Source organism: Cygnus olor, chromosome 3 (assembly GCF_009769625.2).
Source record: "Cygnus olor isolate bCygOlo1 chromosome 3, bCygOlo1.pri.v2, whole genome shotgun sequence".
Classification (NCBI taxonomy): Eukaryota; Metazoa; Chordata; class Aves; order Anseriformes; family Anatidae; genus Cygnus; species Cygnus olor.
The window spans coordinates 915151-935638 of NC_049171.1; the positions used below are offsets into that span (position 1 = coordinate 915151).

Genomic DNA, 20488 nt, shown 5'->3' on the forward strand with positions numbered 1-20488 from the left:
GACACCAGAATTAGTAATGAAAATCCCAAATGCTGGCTTCAGGACTGATCGTGGCTAGCGGCCCCTAGTCAGTGTGATGGGTTCTCCTCTCCCGAGTCTTCTCAGGACAGCGGTCCTTTGTCCCCTCCTCAGCCAGCCCCCCAAACCTGCTGCCGTGCGGGGCCCTGCCACGTGCTGACCGCTCCGAGCTGTGCTGAGCGGGTCGCGAGCACTGGGATCTGTGGCTGGCGTTGCTCTTAGAGGTAGGTTGCTCGACCGAGATTAATAGAAAGGAGAGAGAACCTCAGGAAAAAGCCAGGCTTTCTGGAGGAGTTTGTTGAAATGGCGGTAGCACGAGGGTTAGACATGAAAGTGTAAAAAGGAAAAAAAAAAAAAAATCTCCACAACATTTCGTGTCATTTTTCAGCATACACAAAATATTGCGGCTTAGTTGTTTGGGGGAAAACGCTTTTTAAAAAGCAAGAAGCAAGCTGGCTGTTTTGGTTAGCATTTTAAAACCTAGACTCCCAGATTTTCTCCTTTAGGAGGTTCTCAAAAAACTTGCAAAGAAATGACGTTTTTCTTAGAAATAAGCAAGAAATGTAAAAGGTTTTCAAACCAGATTGCCTTAGGAGCGTTACCTGGCGGTGTCCCTTGGCCACTTGGGGCCACCCTTGGGGCCTGGGGGCGTTGGAGGGCGCCTGCCTGCGTCCAGCCTCGCGGGCACCCCGCCTTCACCAGGAGGGCCAGCAGGAGGAAAAGCTCTTCTTGTGTCTGGAGCCGTTCTGAGCTGATGGGCAATTGCTTTGTTTTGTAATTAAATACCAATTTTTTTATTTGTTTGTTTTAGGGATAGACTTCAAGATTAAAACTGTTGAATTACAAGGAAAGAAGATCAAGCTGCAGATCTGGTGAGTAACAGGCCCAAGAAGCTGCGCGGTGGCATCCTGCTGGGCGGCCTCCTTCAGCAGGTTTTTGGGAGAAGGGTTTGCTTTTTTGGGGGTTACACGCAGGAATGTAACGGTGCTGGTGTTGAGTATTTTTGGAAGTAGTAAAGCTCTCCTAACCTCTGTTCAAGAAATGGGGAAGAGATCTGAGTGTTGCACTTACAGACACTGCAGCGGGGCTGCTCTGTTGGGCAGGCTGTTGGCAAGTCACGATCCTCGTGGTCTGTGATTTAGTGGGAGGTGTTTAAAACTGGAAGCCTTAAATTAGGAGTCGCCTCAAATCTTGGACTTTAAATTGACTAGTAGCCTTCCTCTGCATCAGCGAGAAAGTGCAGTCACTCAGCGCTTACTTTATAGTTTTCCGTAGTAAACCAGAGAGTTTCTCAGCTGGCTGAAAATGTGACTGCTGTCCTGTTGGAAGGTCTAACACGAAGCAAAACTTGCACTGCTTTCCTTTAGCTTCTTGTGCCTGTCCAACTAGTGATTTTCTTTATTCCCATTTTAATAGCCCCGTGACAAGTCAGGTCAGGAAGCTAATGGCTTCTCCTAGCCTGCGTTTTAATTAAAACTCCCTCTTCAGCCGAGTATGTGTATTGCTGATGTGTTCTCCAGCTGCACTGAGAGTCCAGAACTCGCTCCTTTTGTCCCCCACTAATAAAAAATCTTGTCCTGCCTGATGGTGTGGGTGTCTGTAGGTGCAGAGCTCTCGGCTCTCTGGCCGCGTTCTTCCTCTGGCTGAGCAGTCGCTGCAGTGCCCGAGGACTGTTCATCGGGAAGGATGATCGTTCAGCCACCTGGGATCTGTCTTTCTGCACCTTCTCTGAGCTGTTTCTCATATCCCAGTCCTGCAAAAAATCAGACAACTTGGTTATTTTGCTTTGTATCCCGCAAGGGAACGAGTTCCCCAAGTTGATTTTGCTGTAGGAACTGCGCAGCGGGTCGATAAAGAAGCACGTGGATGGTGAAGCAGCTCTGCGCTGGAACGCTCCATCAGGGAGCCACAAAGGGTAACCAGCTCCACAAGGGCAGCGTTTGAGATGGAGATGTCTGCAGGAAGATGGGTATAGATCAACTGGGAACTGAAAGCAGAGCAGCGAAAAGGAAGGGACTGAGAGCATTAGCTAAAGAGGCATTCAGGTGTAATAGAGCTTCATCGATTGACTCGCTGGGCATCTCTCGCTCTGATAGCAGCTCATTAGACTGCATTCAGATTTTCAACCCAGATCAAAGCACAGCTTCTAACAATTACTGCGCCTTACTTGTTCCCACAACAGCCTAGGTGCTGCGAGTTACGCGGCTTTGCTGTGGGTAGAGCCAAACATTGGAGTGACTTAAAAGGAAGCCTTAAGCTCAGCGTTGGATGGGGTTGTTATGAAATGGAAAAACAGAAAATAGGGAATACTGGGGATGTGGGACGTGTGTACAGAGAGAGAAGCAAACTGTAATGAAGCTGTGAGCACTGTGGGTTTTAGTGGCTTAGAGAAAGGAAAAGAGGGCTTTGGTTGAGCCAAGTTCTATGAAATTGCACCCTTTCAATGTTGCGAAGATGGGAGGGTGCTGTCTGCACCTACAGAGGCATGCTTCTTGTTCCTGCTAGTTTGAAATTTCACATTTGAAATGAGACTTGGAAAGCGGAAAATAAAGCTCCCGTAGCATGCACTTATGATTCCAAAACGACATCAACCAAAGCCAGCAGGGCATCTAGGCTCTGCCCGAGCCACCGCAGCCCAGCCTTGCCTTTATGAGGAGCTTTGCCCAATGCTAATTTGGCGAGAACAGCCGCGTGTTTTGGCGAGGAGGCTTTGTGCAGCGCATCTATATTTAACCACCGCTTCCTGTCCTTAAACTCGCCCCGCACTTGTAGGGGTTGTGTAACGTTTGCAGAATTACACCTCGCTCCCGCTACCGTAGTTTGCAAGGGATGCAAACGTTTCCCACGTGAACTTGAGGCTGTACCTGGAGCTTTTCTTGCGCCCAGAGCACGGTCGTGCTTTTGTACCTGAAGTAAGGGCACAGGAGCTAACGTAGCTGAATCAAAACAAAACTTGTCTTTGAGCCATAGGTGGAACTTCCGCTGGGACCCAGCTCCGTGCTTGAATAAGCTCATCAGAAGATAAGGAACTGACCACGAAAAGAAAGCAGTCGGTTTCAGTTAAGGGCAGGAGAAGAGACGCTCAGCACCTGGAGGTTTTCAGTTTGTGTTATGTTGCAGGCGCGCTTCTGCGTCAGGCACGCTTCATGCAGCGTGTCCGTCCTCAGAACTTAGAGGGGGAACAACCACTGCTTCATTTGTGACTTTTCCCCCTCCCTGAAAACTGCCGTCCCGCTGTGTGGTTGCCCTGTTTCCCTTTGCCCTGTTTCTCTCTGCGTGGCTGCAGCTGCTGGGTTTGGTGCCGTCGGCCCAGCCGGCTGTAAGCCCAGCCGTGGCTCTCCAAGGCGCCACCAGCTCTGATTCCAGCCTTTCATGATGCTGTTCTCTTGCTTGCTGACCGCCCGTTTTATTCTTAAACGTCTTGGGTAGCAAAGGCAGGTTTGGCCTCTCTTTATCTTGTTACTCCTATTTTCATCATCATTATTACTAATGGTGCTTATCCAGACTGGTACCTAATGTGAGTTTTGTCTCGGAACAGTGATATTGAGCTGTTTGCAGAATGACAATAGTGACAGCATTTTGTACCTTAGAGAGCTTAGGATATGTCAGCTGCTTCCCAGATTCAAAGGACTTCCATACATAAAGTTGCTCGATGTTTACGAGGGCGCTGTGTTTAATGAGCCATCGCTGGCGAGAGCGAACAGAACAAGGATCCTGCATCAGCGGGAGTGATCGAGTACTTGATGGTAGCATTTGTTATGTACGTAGGTGAGAAGTGGGGTTCTTTTCCCATGCAGAAAACAATAGAAATAAGCTGTTCCTCAGTTCAAAATTACTGTATCAACCTGTCTCTCACTGATTCATGTAATCCTTCATCACCCGTGTATTAAATCTTTCTCGTGCTGTTCTCTGCCTGCCTGCAAAGCTGGGCCATTGTGTTTTACTGCCCTGCAATGTCTTCAAAATCCTTGACACTGGAGTACAAGTGACTAATACTGGCTTTTGTACTCCTTGGGGTAGAGGTGCAGTCTCAATGGGCAATTAGTTTTACAGCGCACAGATAAAAATGGCATTTTCTAATACAACTCCGTTCCTTCTTGTACGAGGCAGGCTAGCTGCCTTCCTCATCTCGGGTATGGAAAATGAGCAGACATGACAGTATCTCAGTCAAGCCTTGACCTCTAAAATACATATATAGGAGTAAAGCAGGAATAGCAAGGTCAAGCTGAGCTAAACCTTGCCAGAGGTGATAAGTAACGTGATAGCTCACTGCTATTAAAAGGGAGGTTGCTGTTCAGTAAGGATCGAGCTAGGATTAAAGCGTATTCCCATTGCTCCAAATGAAAATGTCTTTGTTGCAAAACAGCATTGAAATGGGGAGGCTGGGACAAGGGGAGGCAGGAAACGGTGGGCCCGGGGAGCACGTGGGGATACGTCTGTGTGCTGGGAGCCTCTGGGTAGCCTTGGTTCGGCTGGGCAAGCCTGGAGGAGAGCTTGGGCTGCGAGCAAGAAGGATGGGGCAGGGCTCTCGGGACTGGGACGGGAGGGGACAGGGCTCTCGGGACTGGGACGGGAGGGGACAGGGCTCTCGGGACTGGGACGGGAGGGGACAGGGCTCTCGGGACTGGCCTTCCAAAGGAATGAGCTGCTGCAGTGCAGGTGCAACAGGAGGAGCTGAGGTATGGCAAATTCTGCGTGCTGGCATGTGATGGAAGAATCCAGGATCGTCTTGGTTAGGCTACCGTTTAGAAATACTGCTCTCTTGGTCCGTGATACAGTGCCATGTGGAAAGGCACCGGCAGTGGGCCTAAGGCAGGATGGGAGTAGAGCGGTGCTGGGTGGGGCCTGGAAGGAGTGACGCTGGTAAGTGTCTTGAAAAATGTTAATATTCTCAGTAATTATCAAAGTACAGAGAAGGGAGGGAAAACAGAGGTGCCAAAATAAGAGGGAGCACTGCTCTAGGAAAAGCTGGTGTTACTGTTGCAGAAGAGATAAAAACGCTTCTGAGGAACAGAGTAGCGGAGCTAAAAATTCAGCTTTTAAAAATGCAATATCACGTTCTCCAGGCCTCAGGTAGAATTGCTTTGAAATGGAAAGTGGAAGGCTGAGGTGTGCCGTAATTCACTAAACTTATTAGCAGGACGTAGCAATTGAAAAATTAAATGTGGTTTTCCTGGTCCAATGGGTGAGGTAGTTTCCAGTGGGCAGGGAAGAAAGCGTCACAGCCGAACGTAAGGTACGCTTTTGATCAGCATGCCTTAGAAAGAGGCAAGTAGGATGACAGAGGGGTGTTACAGCTGTTCTAAGAACTGGGAAAAATTAGGATTCTTTGGGCTGTGAGAGGAGTGACCAAAGCACAATTATAAAATTGTAGGTATGCTGGAAAAGGTAGGCTGAGACCGCTCTAACTTAGTGCCTTTCCCAATACAGAAGCGTTAGCTCTAGCGTAAGGCTGGACGGTGGCACGTGCAAAACGTCAGAAGTGAAGGTAAGCTCATCACAAGGTGTCGTGGTAGCTGCAGGTGTGCACGTGTTCACAAGGGAATTCACGAAGGAGCAGCTTGTTTTCAACTGTTACGTGCACAAATGTGATCTCTGGCTCCAGAATTCCTTGATCTACAGAGGACTGGGTGCTGTCAGACCTCTGGCTTGGCCAGGCGTGGCACCTATGTGCCTGTAAGAACACACACAGGCCAGATCTGCGTCTTTCATCCTGGTGGAATGAAGGAAGTGAAGGCTGAAAGGAAATACTGTTGTCATCCAAAAATACAAAGTGGTAGCAGACGCTGAAGAGAAGGAAGGACTCTGTAAGGTCAAGGACGGTGGAAATCAAAGTTGCTGGAAATTCACCAGCAGGAGCAAGAGACTTGGAGAAGATCCTGTTCAGCATAACAGAGAGGAGGTGGAGAAAGGAGAACGTGGAGGGAAAAAAACAAACCCAGACCCACCAGGTATTTCTGAACAGAAGTTGATAAATAAGCGGATCATGATGTACCCTGTTTTGCTGTGGCAGAAGAATTTTGCCCAGGAGCCCTCTTTCCAGTTATTCAAGAATATTCTGAGAAAATTGCTTGCAGAAAATACAGCCGCTTTCTGGTCTCTCTCTTCAGACTCCAGAGTCTGGGAAAACAACTGTGCGTTGTAAGAGCTGATCCTAAGGGTGGATTTACAAGATGGTGATATTGGGAGAGTGAATGCAAAAAGCAGCAGACCGAACACCCTGATGCTGACGGCATGGAGCGCTGGAGGGATAGGGTTCAAGACATAACACAGTATTTAGGTAGAGGCTCCTCTGATCCCTCCAGTCTTGGCCTAAAACTTGTCTATCAGTGGGCTTTCCTACAGTATTTTGTCTGATTCCCAATTTTAGAAGTAGCTATATTTTCTTAATGTGAAGTTCTAAATTGTTTAGAGCATAAAATATTTTTTTCCATCCCTGCATCTTCGCTGGGAACACATTTATGGCGAGGGAAGTTTCTGCAGAATTTTGTTTTGTTCAGGAACGAGCTTGTTGCAAAAATAACCGTCCAGCTTGGAACACCTCTCTTAAGTGAAGGAAATGTGCACCAGCAGAGCTAACCGAAATAGTTACATGTGGAAATTCCCTATTAAACACAGGAATTTGCATATAACGAGGACGGTGGTGGCCAGCCAGAGCTGCAGACAGCTCTGCTAGCTAGTGCATGATCACTCTCCTTAATTCTTGCAATTACCCTAGGAACATCGAAAGGTTAACTCCTGCTGCTGACAGCTTTTGAGGCCATTCACCATGTGCGTAGCTCAAGGTGGAAGAGCGTATTTTGGCATTTGTCTGACTCCCCATAAAACAACCAGATACTTCATTAATTACAAATCTGTATTTTTTTTTCTGGCTGAATATTACTTGAGAAAACCCAAAATTTCCAGTAACGAGGTGTCTTACAGATGTTCCTTTGTGAAGGAAAGCCTTTGACCCAGTTGCTGAGGCTTTCAGTGTGTGCCTGATACCAGCGGTACAGTTTGTTCAATGCAATATTCTGCTGCGTAGTTTACAAAATACTGCAAGAAGAGACAGTGGGACAGTAATAAAATTCTTAGGATTATCCTGCGGGAAATTGCTTGGCTTGGTATGTTGAAGACCATGATTTCAAGCTGTGCCGATGAGAGGGATCTTCACAGATCATCAGATCCAATCTCTCATTGTTGCATCCACGTAAACCTTTGGTAAACAAATCATAGTACATTTTAAGGTTCCCTTAGTCTCTGCTAGGTCAGCTGGAAAGCTGTCCCAGAAATTCCTTTCTCTGTTGGTTAGACTTCTAATACGATACAGTTTATGCATACTTCAGTGTTGGCATGAGACTAATTTAAATGGATTTTTCCCTTTCCTTGTGCTTCTTCTTTCCCAGATCCCCCAGGACAGCCTTCTTTGTCTTCCTTTTGCAGCTAAACAAACCCAGTTCTCTGTTCCCTCTTGCGCAGTAGGGCCTCATTTTCTTTGGCTGTCTCCATAATCCTCGTCCGCATTTATTTTAGCTCGGAGAGCTAGCTGGCTTCCACAAATATTTTACCTCCACCGAGGATTTAATGCACGCCCATCGTTTCAGAGCATGCTCTTACATCCTAGAGGTATGAGCAACAGAATGGAAACGCAGGGCAGTGAGCAAGGCGCGCGGTCTCCGATTGCGTCGTGCCATTTACTCAGGGTGGATTCATCAGTCCTAGGCGGTTTGAAAACCATAACTCACTTCCTCTGTTTGCCTCAGTCAGGTCTCTAATCTCACAGCCATTAAGAGTTATCTTTGAATAATGAATGGAGAGATCCATTAAGGAGGGGAAAGGGCAAAGATAGTACTTAAATATAATAATAATAATAATAATAAAATCCCAGGCTCTTTGCATTTTCCCTCCCCAGCTTGCTTTTCACCCATTAGCTTAGCTTCAATTGCCAGAAAAAATCCTGTAGGAGGTAGCTAAGCGAGTTAGGTGTAGGTGGGTAGGACTTGACAGGCAATGAGTAACAGCTGAGCGCTGCCAAAGCCAAACTGTGTAAAAATCAATCTGCGTTCTTCGTGGGGTGCTTACTGGCCTTGTCAGTCGGGGAGAAACTGCAGGTGCCGTAAATCCTGGTGGTTTTGGTAAGGCTCTTCTGAGACGTCCCTGCCCGATAAAAGCAAGCTACGGAGAACTGGATTGGGCGAAGGTGCTATCAAGTGAGTGCAAGGCACCCGAGGAGAGAAAATAAACTGTGTGTATGTAAGAAGTCTCGTGAGGTGCTTTGCAGGAGTCTGTCCCGAGTTTCGTGCTAGGCAATGTTTTCTTTAGTGGGTTCGATGAAGGGAGAGAGAGCGTGGTTATTGTATTAAAGCTAAGCAGGACAAGATGAAGTTGCCAAGTGCAAATAGTAGAGAGGGCTGGCTTATCGTTCGTCTTGCTTCTGACCGATTGGAGAAATGTCACTGGAAAAAGCCCCGTGAAGTTCAGGAGAGACAAAAGCAAAGTTCTGAAGTTCAGTGTGTGTGACCAATTACCCAGATGTCAGGAAAACCTGCTTAATGACGAGGGAATGCAGTGGGATGCAGGAACAGGCATGCTGAAGTCTTCTAGAAACTTCTCCTGTGTGGCGCTGGATTACTGGCCTGGCTTCTGCACCCCGGTTACACGCGGGTAAATCAGGGGTAGTCCAGAGCGATAGGTGAGGCTGTGTTTTAGACCTTTGGCCAGCAAATAAAGTCTAAAGAACTTGGAGTGGCTTGAGGCAGTCCGGGGAAGGTGCAGGAGCTGTGTTTGCGTGTGTAACTGGGGGAAGAAGGGAAATGCACGTTGCAGAGGTAACCAGAGTGGGTCGAGGATTGACAGCCCTAAGCTGTGCTAAGGGAAGCCTCGGGATGCCATCAGAAGGAACTTCCAGATGGCACAGAAAGGAACTGAGAGGGATTCAGCACCGTCCAAGCCAGCCGTGAAACACCAGGCGTCTTCACGGGGCGCCGCGGGACCCCCGAGGTTCTGCAGCACCGGGGCTCCTGCAGGGCAGCCGGAGCTCTGCGTGGGGCTGCGAAACGCTCCTGAGCAAAGCTGCTCGGCACAAGGCCTGCCCCTCGGCCTTCTGCTCTGCTCTTTGCCCTCTTCCCTCTGTTTTCACCCGCGAGGAGGAGACACGAGATCAGAGCAGCCGGCCTCAGGGAGTGCTGGACCAGAGGCCGGGGCTCCGAGCCCAACGGAGCTGATGAGACTCGAGAGGAAACTTGGCAAGCCCTGCATCTCAGGAGCTTTTCTTCACTGATTTTGTGGGACGTGGGGGCTTTTGACTGACTCCCTGTCCGTCAGCTGACCCGTGGCCAGAAGTCTGACGTGTCCTTAAACAAACAAACTGAGGGCAGCTACAGCCAGCGCCTGGTGACAGGGCCGTGGGCGAGCCGGGTCTTCACCAGGCTTGGGGCCGGCGGCGCCTGCCTTCCACCCAGGCGTTCGCTGCGGCCTCAGGAACAGCTGAAAGGGAAGTGAGCTGAACTGGTGTAACTGGGGAATCTGCTCCGAGGTCACTGGTTTCTGAGCAAGGAAACACGGGTCAACTGGGGGCTGTCGTCTGAAGGCAGCTGGGCAGCGTCAGCTTAGGTCAGTTTGGATTCACAGACACCTTTGGCTGCAGCTGGTGCAAAAAGCGTCACTGAAAATGTCTGTAAACATGTACTCTGCTAGGTCTGTGTCCTCTGAAAGACACTTACAGAATGTGCAGTTACATCCTAATTCTCACTTCAATGGTGTGCGAGTTTGGTTAGCCAAATCTCGTGCAGCCCATCAAAGATCTCAGAATTGGATGGGAAAGTAGATGTCTTCAGTGATCTTTCATGGTCCATTTTCGGCATCTTCCTTACAGAAATAGGCAACTTAATGTTGCACTTACAGTACATCTCCTAGATTTATTTCTTGTACGCTTTGATGTAACGTTGCAGGAAACATTACATCTGGTCAGTAAAAGGAGAGCGTGTTGTTCAGGCACTGATGCTGTTGCTCACAGTCCCGCCGAAGTGCTGTGAGAGCATTTCTTGTTCCCCGTTGCTGCGCTCCACTGGGGCTCAGAAGTCTTTGGGACGCTGCCCTGAGATGAGACTTGGAAATAAAAGCTTCTTCTTTTGGACAAAAGTTTGGAGTTGTTAATAAAAATGCAAAGTTTAAAATTAACAAATTCCTACCGTGGCTTGATATCGGGTTTATTTGCTGGGGTAAGATACCAGGCCCGCTGTGACTTACTGCTTTGCTGTTCAACAGATAACTAAGAAGGCAGAAAACGAAGGTATGTGAGCCCCATTAAGCAGTCCAATGTCTTTCGTCTGTCCTGTTTTTTTCTGAAAAGTGTTCTTTTAAAAAAAAATCTCATTTAAAGTAAAATCCAGAAGAGAAGCTTCAAGCCCTGAGTTTCTGTGGCTTACCGAAGCTTGCCTTTTTTGTTCTCTGAATGTTCAGCTGCATCTGGGAGGGAAAGGGCCTTCCTGCGGCTGCCTCTCCTGCCACTCGTTGGAAAGTGCACGTCCATCAGTAGCGCTGTAATACAGGGCGGGTTGGGCCACGCACACCTGTCTAATAGATAAACCCCGTTGGTTCCTTTAGAGCTTGCCTCTGATACACGCTCTCTTTGCAGGGACACAGCAGGGCAGGAACGATTTCACACCATCACCACCTCCTACTACAGAGGTGCCATGGGAATCATGCTGGTGTATGACATCACCAACGCCAAGAGCTTTGAAAACATCAGCAAGTGGCTCAGAAACATAGATGAGGTGAGTAAAGGCTGTACGATCCCAGCCCCGAGCTGTTTGTGGTGACCTGCAGAGCATCTGATGAGTCCCACCGAGTGCACCTTATGCTTCTGTACTGGCACAAGGTGTGGTGCGCGACTTAACGTGGGGTTTGGGTGCTGTCCTGAACCTGGCCCATCAATGGAATAACACTTCAGGCTGTTCTGAACCTGGCCCACCTCCTGCCTTCCCCCCCTCAGCTCTCCCCGCAGCAGCAGGGAGGGTTGCACCACTACACGGAGTCTGGCGGTGTCCAGATGTGTTAAATCCGTGCACGAACAAACTTTGTGCTGGAGGATACCTGGAGGTAAGGAACACATCTGTTGGTAACTGGGCAGTGCTGTTTCCAGGAGGAGCAGCCACCACGAGGTGGTGTGCAGAGGAACTGCGCTAAGCCATAAGCTGTAGAGCAGCTGTGGAATGATGTATCACCCGTGTTACTAACCCGTTTTATTAGGATGGCTGTGTAGTCCTCAAAGATGATTAAATATGATCACCTCCACTCTGTTGTCTCCGCCAAAACTGTTGCACGGATGCATTTGCAGGTTTATCATTGCTGTTACAGGTAGCATTGCGAACTGCTCTTGTTGAATGCCAGCAAATTACTGAAAGCTGCGTAGCCAGTTGTTGGTTTTGTTAGGGGAGTACCGAACAAGGCAAAATGGTTTTACCTCATTTTACCACACAAAGTTGGTAAAATTTCAAGCAAGGTCAAGTGAAGCAGAAGAAACTGATGCGGAAGCGTTCAGTGCCTGGACCCCTAAGAGGTTGTTCTCAGGGAATTCCCAATTGTTAGAGAGCAGCACGACTGTTAGTTTTAACTTGTGTTATGGTGTCCTCTAACGGAATAAACGTTTGGGCTTCCAGCTTCGTTATTTTTTTGAAAGCACGAAGATGGCCCCGTACAACTGAGTGTCAGCAGGTGGGTGCTGCCAGGCACTGCTGCTTGAAGCACTGAGGCTGGTGAAAGGCTCTTACAGAGCAAAAATGTTACTTCGGGATTGTAATTTTCCTAGCAGAGAAGTGGGAAATTACACTGTGTATGAAAAGGCATGGATTGAGGTGGGTGTGGAAGTAAGAAGAGGGGAAAGAGTCGGGTAGGACAGGAAGGGACTCAGCAGCAAGCCAAATGTAAGCTTGAAGCCAAGGCCTTTAGATTTGTTGCTTTGTTTAAAAAAAGTCACAGTGTCCAGGATGTTGAGTAAGGATGTCATTCGTGCCATTGTGTGTGAGGTGGCGCGTATTTTTGCTCGCCTCACGTTTTCAGACCCGTGTAGCACAAGCCCTGCGGCTCACTTCAGGTGCGCCTGAACTCCAAGGTTCAGCCCCAGCACTCAGGCTGCTCGCTGAAACGCCTGACGGGTGCTGTCCCCTCGTGTGCAGGATTACTGCAAGTGACAGCAGCAAATGAAGCAGCTAAGTGCTTCTGTTTTACAAGGACCTAATATTGTCAAAGATACTCTCTCAATAACCAGAACTTTCAGTCAGAAGGCTGGTGTTCTGAGCTGCAGTTCAGCGCAAAGAGGCGCTTCTTCAGGATACCTAAGCCCTGATTCTGAAATAACTGGGAAAACTAGAGACGTGTAACAATGTCACACCTTCATCCTTGCGAAATGTTAAGTATTTAAAGGCGGCCAGTTCTGCAGAGGTGCACCACGCCACGCACTTCTGCTTCAGGCCAGCAGGAGTTCATTGAGGTGTTCCAAGTGCTCAGTTTCATGCACGGGGCTGGCTGTATTTGAGAGGTCTGCCGCTGGGTAAGCCGTTCTGTGGGCACGAAAAATCAACGTTTTTGGTGTCTTAATCTACACGGTGTCTTTGCCATCTGGTTGTTGTTACTCCTTATGACCTGAAGGGAAAAAACTGGGGGCGATTCTCCTGAGGAATGTGAAATGGGTTATTACTATAAGCAGGAGTGCTGGATGCATGAAGCTCTTCCCTCTGTAGTTGTGTTAGTAACTCTGCTGTAAAATAGCATTAAGACTGTTGGAATGAAAGTAAATTCAGATTAGACTTTCCAAGCAGCTTCTCATGTCAGGCTGCAAAGTACCTCAGTTATCCACTTAAGTGACACTTCGTGCTGTGGCTGCTGGAGCTTCTCCGCTAGTCTGATGGGTATCGCTGGCATGTTCTTGCCTTGTTATGGTGGATATTGGCAGTATTTCAATGACTGGGCAGCTGAAGTATTTTTGTTCATACAGCATTCCTGGAGAAACCCGTTGGTAGTCTGTTTTGCCTTATGAGGCTGATTCCCTGTGTATGGGGTCCTGCTTCTCGTCAGGTCTTGAGCATTAGCCTGGTGCTCACTTCAGTTTTCCCTTTGTGACGTACTGTTGTATATGCACTTGGTAGAGAGTCAGTGCCGTTTCACTGCATGAGTTTGCCAACTTCCACATGAAACACTTAGCAGATAGAGCTAAAGCACAAAGCTGACATGCAGTCATGCTCCCATGATAGCGTGATGCTGGAGAGCTTAAATTTGCTTTTGTTATTTAACCCAGGAACTCCTCAAAAAAACAAACAACAAAAAAAAGTATTTTTTTAACTTATAAACACCTTTTCTGTTGTTTAGCTTTGTAGTGGTTGAAAGCGCTGTTGTGGTTGTTAGGGAGACTTACTTGTCTACAGCAAAACTATCCAGACAACCCCTTAAATCCCCAAAAAGCAATAGTGTCAGCTGGAGCCATTGCAGTGCGTGGAGCTTGATTGTTGGCAGCTGTAGTTTTGGAATTCATTTTGTCCTCCGGTGTTCTGGCCTTTGTAGCATTGTTTCTGTAAGTGTGTGTGTCTAGCACACGAAAAACCTAAGGCTTCTAAGTGCCAGGCAGGAAGCTGCTGCTTTTCTCATGTCACTGAATGCAACCCAACCAGGGTTTGCTAGGTGAATGCTGGTAGCTGGAAGAATCCGTGTTGCAAAACAGCACTTAATCCTTTTCAGAAAGGAAGACTTCACACTTAGACTACACAAATAAAAAGGAAGGGGAAGAATAACTGACGTTGGGATGGTGGCAGTCCTGTCTCAGTGCTGTTGTTGTTGTCTAATTCCACTTCCTGGATACATGAGCTCTTTAGTTTAAGGGTAGGGTCTGAAGAATGATTTCTGACAGTCTTTGTTAGGACTCAGGAAAGAGTTGGTCAGCTAGACGTGTAAGCGTTAGCCTGGACTTCAAACAGTGTGGAAATCCAAAAGTACAGTAGCTGTTTGCTGCTTGCTGGGGGAGATGTGTAAACCTGTTTGTTATCTCATTTTAGCATGCCAATGAAGATGTGGAGAGGATGCTGTTAGGAAACAAGTGTGACATGGAAGATAAAAGAGTTGTTCCTAAAGCAAAAGGTGAACAGGTAGGTGTGGACAAAAACTTGCTTATCCAAGTAAGCAAATCAGTGCCAAGACTTCCTGCCATTGTCGGGTGGTTTAAATGCCACGGCGGGGCATGCCAGGGAACAAACAAGATAGCTGGATTTGCTGCCTTGTAAGCCTAAGAAAAGTTTTCCTGGAAGTTTAATTGTGAACGACTGCCGTGAATGGAGTGAGTTCAGCTGCAGTTCCTTCTGTTTTGGATAGCAGAAATTCTGCAAGCAACCTTTGTTAAGTTACTTGTTGTGTGACTGGTTTGTGTGGTATCTGTCCTCATGTTCAGGCATCAGCTTGTAATTTAATACACTTTAACTGCTGTTTCTGATTTAAGTTCTGAATCTTCTTTTGTGACATTTTGCTTAGCTAGTTCTTCTGATGCCTGCCACACTGAAAGAATATTACGTGCTCATAAATGTTACTAATCCCAAAGTTACAGCAGCATCAACTGAATAACACTACAATAACTCTAACCTTCTTTTTTCTTTTTTGGTTTAGATTGCTAGGGAGCATGGTATTAGGTTTTTCGAAACTAGTGCAAAAGCAAATATAAACATTGAGAAGGCATTCCTCACATTAGCAGAAGACATTCTTCGAAAGGTAGGTGATTACAGGATTTGTTTGGGAAGAAAATCCTAAAATGTCAGCGTCTGTTTCTTTTGATGTTCACCTGAATTGTTGTGGCTTTTTACTTTGGTATGCTAAGACAAACAAGTCCCTGAAGGAAGACTTGTACATCTAAAGCTTCTAAAGCTTGTTTGATGTTTCGTTATGGTACTGGTACTATCTAGAGGGAGTAGCATACATCAAAGCACCAAGGAACTCCTAGTTGTTTGGTCCTTAAACTCACTTGTATCACACGCGTGCTTGCAGTTAAAACGTTTGAATTAATTTGGAAGAGAATTGTCCTTTCCCTGCCACCTTCATTCTTTCCTGCTTTGTGGAGAGGGAACGTGAATGTTTATCACTTCCTGTCTCAGATGCCTGAAGTTATTTTAATCCTGAGGAGACCGAAGTCACTGGAATTCAGGGATGAGCCCTGGTGTTGCTTTTCTGTTTTGACTGTCTCTCCAGTCTCTCTGTGAGGTGGGCCACAGGGTGTCCTCAGATTTCTCTTTTAAACAGACTGTGTCCCTGTGTAAAACTACAGCCAAAGGATTTGACAACTTGCAGCAACAGAGAATCCATCGGAACTCTTCTGGTGGCTGTACTTCAAAACTTACTGTTTTAAAACGTGGACTTTATTTCTGGTGTGCCAGAATATAGCTCACCGTATAGTTGTTGAATCCTGTGAGGACCTTTTTCCTCAAATAAAGGAATTCTGTCTTTTCCCCTCTTCTGCCCTGCCATGTTAGCATTTGCCTGTATTTTTCAGCTATGCCTTTAGCCATTTCTATCAGTACCCAGTATTGTGTAAAAAGTCTTAAGTTTCTGCCAGGATTCTGAATGACTAGACCTGTCACTTCTACCTTGTTTCCGTGATTGCCCCTCCAAGCCTCCGCGTTTCATTGGAAGCCTTGACTGGCAGGTTAAATTGCAGCTGAGAGAAGAACATGGATCACCAGGGCTTCCTGGTGGCTGGTTCTCTCTCCTGAAATGTACCATGAAGAGGGCTGTCTTTGCTGAGTCATGTACCCAAAGCTTTGTATGCCCAGAGCTACGAGATACCGCTGTACTTGTATCCCTGGTGTCTGTCATAGGTTGGAAATGCATCGGCTTCCAATAGCTGCCACTGTTTTGTTGCTGGATTGAGCTGAGCAGACATTCAGGAGGCTCCAGGGCTGATTTTCAGTTAGTTTGTGTTCTCCTGTACCAAGGACTTGATTAAACCCTGTGCTGGCGTGTCCCTGCGTGCGATCAGGTCACGTCTCCAGCACTGAAACTGAGAGCTCGAGAGGCATGGGTTGGCCAACTCCAGCACGTGTGCTTTGTTCCTAAATGTTTACATATTTTTTCTGTGCTCCAGGTTAGCAGTAGGGACGGGATTATCTTCCCCCACATGAATGCTATCACTAACGTCGTCTGGGTTAATTGGTTGGAAATCTACTGCAAGGTCACTGCTGAGTCTTTCCTCAGCCCTTTTGAATACGCCTCTGCTCAATGTGCCTTGGTCGCAGCCCTAGTTTGGAGTTGTTTCTTAATCGGTTTTTGACAAGCTTTACGTGAGGAAGCGACTGAAAATCGTTGGCCTTTGGTGAACAGGAGGGTTCCTAGCCTAAAGAGTCCTGCTGCGCCTCCTGACCTTTACCTTTTTACCTCGGGCCTCAGTGCATTTGTCTGCAGAAGGGGGCAGGGTGGGCGATGGCTTGCTGTTGCAAGGCTGTGGAGTAGAGAATAAGAAAAGGAATGCAGGGGCTAAAGTGCTGTATTCTCACGAATGTTTAGATTAGTTTCTAAACAGCTGAAAATAGATGTGAGCATCTGATCAAAACCACTGGACTTCAAGTTTTGTTTTGGTCAGACCAAGCTTACAACCCATGGTGCAGATGAGATGTTTTGTGCGCTGCCTCGGAATCTGGTGTCCTGATTAACTGGAAGGCAGATGCTTTTTGCTTTGCCTTTTTTTTTCTTTATCCATAAATAAAATTACTCTGTCATTTTTAAGGTCATTAGTTCACGTAATTTAACTTCAGCTTGTGTAAGTTGCACACTGTGATTTACTCCACCAAAGTCCGAGTGTCAGTTCTAAAAGCGGGATCTGGAAATAATTCATGTTTACTTTGGAGCGTGCCTAGTTTGAAAGCTTTTCCCAGATTTCTAATCGCTGTTGATTTAAAACAACAGCCACAAAAAAATCCTAAGACTGGTTTTGCACGCTTTTGCTGGCGAGGGAAGGAGGATTCCCTACGTTTCTGTAGAGCTCTTTGTCCGTAGTTTATTTGGGATGTTATTTGGTGGTGTCAGTCCTTCTGTAAGCCTCTACCTCTTCAGCTCTGAATGCTCTTTTTCCGAAAGTCTCAGGAGTTATCTAACTTTCTTGCTTGTTTCGTTGCAGACCCCTGTAAAAGAGCCCAACAGTGAAAATGTAGATATCAGCAGTGGAGGTGGGGTGACAGGCTGGAAGAGCAAGTGTTGCTGAACGTTCTCCTATATCACCAATCGCCATCCACCGCTCCTTTTTTCTCGCTGCAAAACAAACCACTCTGCCCGTTTTTAACCTTAAACTGATGTTTTGTTCCTCATCTTAACAAGCTCCTGTCTCCCTTTGTTTTTCTGTTTAGGACAGCTTGCGTACTATAATTTCCTCAACATGTATAGCAAAATCATCTCCGCGACTTCATTTTTTAATGTACCTGCTCAACTTACCACTACGTTTTGGTTGTATTATAGTCCCGTTCCTCCTGACATTAAAACATATAGCAATCATATTCAACTCTACTCTGCAAATTGTATAAGAATAAAAGTTAGAATTAACAATTTATTTTGTACAACAGTGGAATTTTCTGTCATGGATAATGTGCTTGAGTCACCATATTCTCTAGAAGCATCAGCAAAAGAGCCAGGAAAACACTCATTTTCGCCTTGAGTATGTGAATGGGGTTTATTTTGTCCTGTGCCTTATGTGGAAAGGAACTTTTATTTTCGCTTTTGTTTCTCTTCTGGTGGAAGCATGTGCAGGAGACATACCATCCATACCTGATCATTTTAAAATACTGAACTCTTTTGTGATTGCTTTCTGTAATTGTTGGTGTAATGCATCGAGGACAAAGGGTGGTGCAAAAAATACTGCATTTAATCTGCTCTGTCTCCTTTTTGGTGATCTACCCATTCGGAACTGTTCCTGCTGCCATTTTTTTTCTCACTCGCAGCTCTTTCCTTTTGCCTGCATGCTGCTTTTATTTGCTTTCCTTCATGGTGTGATGTGTTAATTAAAAGGATGGCAACGTGGTATGTTTGCCAAAAATTTAATACAAAGCACTGATTTAGCTTTCAAGGTAAAATGTTGACGATACCTACTAATTTCCCTCTAGCCAATGTCAGTTCACTAGTATATCTTCTCTCCTCCTGCATAGCCATTGGGTTTTATGATATGGAAGAGTTATTTGCATGCACTAGTTTTCTATGGAGGGTGATGTGGTTGTCTACTTTATGTGTATGAATATAACATGCGATTCCCAAACTGACAGCAGTTAACATGAACTTTTAAGTTCTGTCTCTCACTGTTAGCCGCTCCAACAAGATGCTCGGTAGCCTAGCAAGAGGCTGAGTAAAACTAGATTAAAAAAGAAAAAAGAAAAAAAAAAGGAAGAAAAAAAGTCGGCAGTTTAATTTATTACCTCCCTGAAAACTTTCCACTTTCCAGTGTTACAAGCTCTGAGTCATTCGTGCTGCGGTCAGTCTTGGCTCGCTCCCGGGGCACGGGCTTGCGGGCTGTGCCGCCGCGTCCCCGCCAGGCACCCGCGCTCGCGCACTGCAGTGGCTTCGGGTTTGAAAGGAAGGGGGTTAACGACTGCCAGCCTGACTTTGTAGGCTGCTCCCGCTGAACTGGGCGTTCGGGCTGCAGGAGCAGTCGTGCGTTCACTTGCCTTGCATTTAAAACACGGCGCAGGAGAGCTGCTCCAGCCAAGGACAAAAAGATGTTCCAAACAGCCGCTTCCCCCGAGCCTCGCGTTCTTTGAAGCTGGACAAGCTCGCGCCTCACTCTTGTCCGCTTGGGTTTTGGACTTTCTCCAGTAAATAAAGTAGTAACTAACGCTGATTTAATTTTAATGAAATGACAGTGTTTTAACATTGAAATTCTAGTTTTGAACCGCTTCCCGTGTAGTAACTCGGCCGGCGTGTCTCCCTTTTCCCCGTGGTTTGGCATTTTGTCTCTGTGTTTGCCCTTCCCAGCCGTGTGGCTGTTGGCCAGGCGGGCCCGGGACCCCCGTGGGCAGACGGGCACAGGTCGGTCCCCCCGCGCTGCGCCTGGTGGCCAGCACTGTAAATAGCGTCCGGCTACCTTCTGGTTAAACCTGCACTTTTCAACATTATCAAAAAGGGAAAACGGAGAAATAGACATCTTTTTTTTTTTTTGTATAATCTTTGTTTTAAAACGTGAGCTTTTTATTTGCTGCAGGGGGCTTGGCACCTTCTGTGTAAATCTGTCGGGGTCGTCTGTAGGCGCTGCGCTCGTAGTGCCCAGCCAGGGGAGCGCAGCCCCCTCCCTACCCAGTCAGCACGCGTAAACAGGTCTAGGTGGTCCTCTTCTGTTCGTATAAAAACATGACTTTTAACCATGTGGCTTTGTTTTGTTTTGGGAGTGCAAGGCCCAGCTGAGGAGGAGTGAGCACCAAGAGTCAATTCTGATGCTAAAAAAGTAATAATAATCGTGTTGGAGGAATTTGCAGTAACTTTATTTCTGCTGGTATCTAAATTTACCGCTCGCTAGCCAACTAACTGCTTGTGGCACCTGCGTGTGGAAGCCCCCCCCGGCCCCGGGTGGGGATTGAAGCCGAATCTTGCCCGGACCCCCCTGGAGCCCCTCGAGCCGCCCGGGCGCCGTCGCGCTGGATCCGGCCGTGCCAGCAGCCGCGGGCTCTCGCGTCCCCGGCCGGCAGCGGAACCCCCAGTGCTACCTTTTGTCATGGCAAAATGTAACTTAATTAAATCGGTAATGATGAACTAAACCCCGAGGTTGGATCTATTGTATAAGCGTGTTACCTGCTTTGTACTTGGCACGTCGGTGTGGCCGGGGCGGTGCGGGGCGGCGCGGGGCGAGGTGAAAGCCGCGCTTCGTACGATCGGACTTGGATGGTGGAAAAAACAGCATCGACTTCAGGTCTAGGATTAATTCCCATGCCTACAATTTTTTACTTAATCTTTTAATATTTTTGCTACTCCACTCTGGCTTTTTATTTAAAACACATTCTTTTGTACCACTTACTGTATCAAATTGTATAAAAGATCACTGTCCCATTCTTGGTCATACCAAGAGCAAATAAAAGCTTTTATAAACTTGCACTGGTTACTTCCTGGGCCCCTTACCGGCGCCTTCCCCCTGTCCCCGTGGGGCTCTGGGTGCGCAGAGCTTCGCAACCCGTGCTGGCTGCGGCCACTCGGCTGCGTTAACGAACCGATCAGAGCTGGTCCCTGCTGTAAGGAACCGCGTTTTGACACAGCCATTACTTGGTTTTTCACGTAGAAAGCGTCAGCTGCTTCTCAAGGCTGGGGGCGGGCTGGTGGGGCTGTCCTGGGGGCAAGCCTGCGGCCCCCAACTCCTCAGCGAGGTGGTGGGGAGCTTTTGGAAACCCGTGGAACGGGGGCAGCCTCCCTGCCTGCCCCTGTGGCTGCGGCCGTGCGGGTGGGTTTCCACCTTGCGGGAGCTGCACGTGCCTCCCAGGAGCTGCTTGCTGCAGCT

General features: G+C 47.4%; 1 protein-coding gene across 1 annotated transcript in view; it reads left to right on the forward strand.

The window, feature by feature from the left end:
• RAB10 (RAB10, member RAS oncogene family) overlaps positions 1–20089 on the forward strand; it is a 44315-nt gene extending 24226 nt beyond the window's left edge. Inside the window, exons 2-6 of the mRNA XM_040552215.1 lie at positions 830–890; positions 10637–10775; positions 14046–14135; positions 14647–14748; positions 17144–20089. Of these exons, the coding sequence (XP_040408149.1) occupies positions 830–890; positions 10637–10775; positions 14046–14135; positions 14647–14748; positions 17144–17227 (476 nt within the window). The 3' untranslated portion in view covers positions 17228–20089. The remainder of the gene's footprint in view (positions 1–829; positions 891–10636; positions 10776–14045; positions 14136–14646; positions 14749–17143) is intronic.
• Positions 20090–20488: the final 399 nt, after the last annotated feature.